The sequence below is a fragment of the Diospyros lotus genome, chromosome 6 (genome assembly GCF_014633365.1).
Source record: "Diospyros lotus cultivar Yz01 chromosome 6, ASM1463336v1, whole genome shotgun sequence".
Lineage (NCBI taxonomy): Eukaryota > Viridiplantae > Streptophyta > Magnoliopsida > Ericales > Ebenaceae > Diospyros > Diospyros lotus.
The window spans coordinates 20,492,976-20,496,382 of record NC_068343.1 but is presented as its reverse complement, the minus strand read 5'-3'; the positions used below and the strand labels follow the sequence as shown (position 1 = coordinate 20,496,382).

The 3,407-nt window shown below is 42.9% G+C and overlaps 1 protein-coding gene across 1 annotated transcript; it reads right to left on the bottom strand.

Moving 5' to 3' along the window:
- Positions 1–1,728: 1,728 nt before the first annotated feature.
- LOC127804381 (LOB domain-containing protein 29-like) lies at positions 1,729–2,286 on the bottom strand. Its single transcript, XM_052341242.1, has one exon. The coding sequence runs from the start codon at positions 2,284–2,286 to the stop codon at positions 1,729–1,731; it is 558 nt and encodes a 185-aa protein (XP_052197202.1).
- Positions 2,287–3,407: the final 1,121 nt, after the last annotated feature.

Sequence of the window (3,407 nt, the reverse complement as noted above, 5' to 3'; positions counted from 1 at the left end):
TAAGATGGATTGAATATGGACTGTGTGTCCTATTTAAGGAATTGCATTGGGGTTCGTGGTCATCTTGGGAGTAGGTGACACGACGAACAATGCCAGACTCGAGGGATAGAATACCTCGGTGTCTAGTATGATAATGGGATCATGAGATAGTTGTGTTGGGTGGCTCAAAGGAAAAGCTACCTGATGTATGAAATGGAAAGGAAAGATGCATGCTCGTAAGTCATGTAGGCGCTACCTATGCGGTGATGGAATCACCAGGCCATGATGAGGGCCTAGAATGAAGGTTCTTACAGAAGGAGTTAGACTTAGGGCAACGACGACGAATGATAGTTCTTAGAGGACTATGACGAGACCGTGCAGTTTTCACCCAAGACGTACCTGTGTGAGGGTCGACGTATGATGTAGGAGTAAGCCTACCATATGATGGGGGTGATGATGACAGTTGTGTGCTGGCCGACGAAAAAAGTAGTGCCTAGGAAGAACTAATTTAATGATCGGGTGCCAATAGTCAACTGGATCTGAAGAACGAAATGCGAGAGTTAGTGGATTCCCGGTAAATGAGATTTTAGGTAGTGGAGCATGGCTAGTATAAAACCTTGGCCGATGAGTTCTGGGATGGAAGTCTCGACTCAAGGTAGAGTTCAAGTACTAAAAAGAAGAAAGAGTTGATCGATGGGTCGTATTGACCATAAAGGAATGATAAGGAGACATAGTCAAACAGAGGTTGTGACTACGTTTCAATGTGCCAAATGGACCTGCGAAATTAGGTAAAATTATCGAGGGTCAACCCGGTAAAGAGGGCTTAAAGGCATCATGAATGGTAGATTGAGAGCCATGATAGCTAAGGAAATCAAGTTCTTGGAAGATAATTAGAACTAGATATCATGATATGATTTAAGATTTTCGAGGATAAATCAGTTTGAGATTCTTAAGGAATTTCTTGAAAGAATTGATTGAGGATTTAAGAAATCGTGAGGAAACTTTAGAATTTCGGGGAGAAATTCAGCGATGATTGGAGAACTATAAGTGACGTAAGTACCTAGCTATTCTAGTTGGTAGTATGGTTATGGATTGATGTCTAAAAGATTTTTGAGAATCTTTGACGTGATTGAGGGAATCAAGTAATGGCAGATGTGTCAGGATGATAGGTCGCAGTAAGAGAAGCTGTAGACCCAAATTGATTGAGGATTCGAGATTTTCGATTTTGGAGATTGGAACTCTCGTATAGCTAGACAGTTAGTCTAGGTAGCCTTGGTGGGAAAATTGAGAAATGTATCACTAAGTAATGTCAGCAAGTTATGGAAATAAGGAGCCTATCGAAATATGGTACGGGCACTTACGGTCAATGAAAAGCCATAAGAAGAATTGGGAGATGCTAGGATATATTCTCAGAAGATTTAACGGGATTATTTCTAAATGATGATGGCTAATGATAGCTTGAGGTTATAGGATGATTAGCCGTGTGCGGCTTGATTGAGGACATAAATTATCAGGCTTTGAAAGAGATGATAGTTAAGAGTTGATATCTTTTACCTCGATTTGATGAATTATTAAAACAGCTGTAAGAGGCTGAGATGTTTTATGATCAACATGCAATCGAGAATAAGGGAATGAGACGTTAAAAGTACCAAAAGCATAAATATTCATTCCATATAGTTAAAAGGGATCAAACCATACAATTACTCAAAGGAAAAAGACAAACCATACAACTAATAACACAGTCGATGCTCAATGACGACGATGGATGCCAAACATGACAGGTCCTAGCTCATCGATGTCATTTGGGAGAGGCATCTGGCTACTGCTGGCTTCGTCAAGGTAAGGCGGAAGGGTAGCATTTGGGAAACTTGGGAGTGAAACGTCCTCTGAGATAGTGGGAAGATCGAAACTCCAGTTTGGATTTTGATCGGGTTGTAGGAGAAACCAATCTGGGACAGGTTGGAAATATGCAGGATAGGTAGTAAAGAGTAAATCTTGCAAATAAGCTCGATAAACGTGCAACTCACTAACCTGCTGCTGAAGGGTAAGAATGTGGGATACACATCCATAGACAGGATCCTGAAATCGAGCTTGAGCTTCAAAGAAGAGTGTATCAGTAGCCCAAAATCGGTCACTGACCGGAAGTAGAGCTAAGATGTTAACGGCATTTCGGACCGTGAAAGTATCACGGATGGCGGCAAAACGAGTAGTACCATCCTCACAATGGAAGTAAGGGACAAAGATGCACTGTGGACTGCATCCTCTATTTAAGACTAGGCAAGCCCCACACCGAGATAGGGCTCGCATGATAGATCTGGATCTGGCTAAATCTCAACAAATAAGATATGGGTCAGATCTAATGGATCGAATCAGGAATGGGTCAAACCTGAAGCAGATCGAGTCGAGTCGGGTTGGGTCGGATCGACCTAGATCTGGCAGCAGTGGCAAGGACGGCGATGGCGCGGTGACGACTGAGGGAAGTCAGGCAATGGCCGGTGACTGTGCGAGGTAGTTGGCAGCGGTGGCGACGACCGGATCTGGCCGACGAAGGGCCATTTGGGCTGTCAGAGATGGCGATCGGCGGCTGGGGCGCGAAGAAGCTGCACGGTGGCTCGCGACCTATGGCGGAGCAAGCGCCGGGGGCGGTTGCAAAGGGGGCAACGGCGGCCGTCAAAGGTGGTGGCGATGCTGGAAGGCGGCGGCGGTCAGTGGTTGTTCGCACGCATGGTCGACAGAGAGAAGAAGAAAGAAGAAGAAGAAATAAGAAAGAAAAAGAAGAAAAAAGAAGAAAAAAATAAATAAATAAATAAAATAAAATAGAGGATAATTTTCTCTTTTTTATGGGAAAAACGTGTTTTATTATTCCAAAGATTTTGGCAAGAAGAAAAAAAAATATTATCCAGACACGCAAAAGTTGAGTTCGGGGCTTTTTAGGTAATTATAGCCCCAACCTTATATTTCGAAACATGGAACAACGTAGGGCTCAAAATGAAATTTTTAGGAATCAGGTTTCGAAATAGAATGCTAAGATGTTTCGAAATAAGATGTTTTGGCAAGCTATTGTCAGAAGGAAGTGATGGAACACTCTGGAATAGTTATGTCCATGATATGACTCTTGAGAAGAGCCTAATGAAAATGAACTGCCCGAAGTAGTGAGAGTTGTGATAGCTCAAAGGATCGGATTGCATGATAATGCAACATAACCAAGTGATTACGTGTGGATTACACCAAGGCACAAAGAAAACTACCCAATATATGATTTGGAACTAACAGCTAGGGTATGTGCTCTTAAGGTTACGGAGACACTACCAAAATGATAGGACAATTGATGTGCTCACAAACCACGAGGAGCCTAAAGTATGGGTTATCGCAGAAAGAGCTAAACGAGAGGTAGCGACGGTGGATGGAGTTCCTTGAGGACTACAATC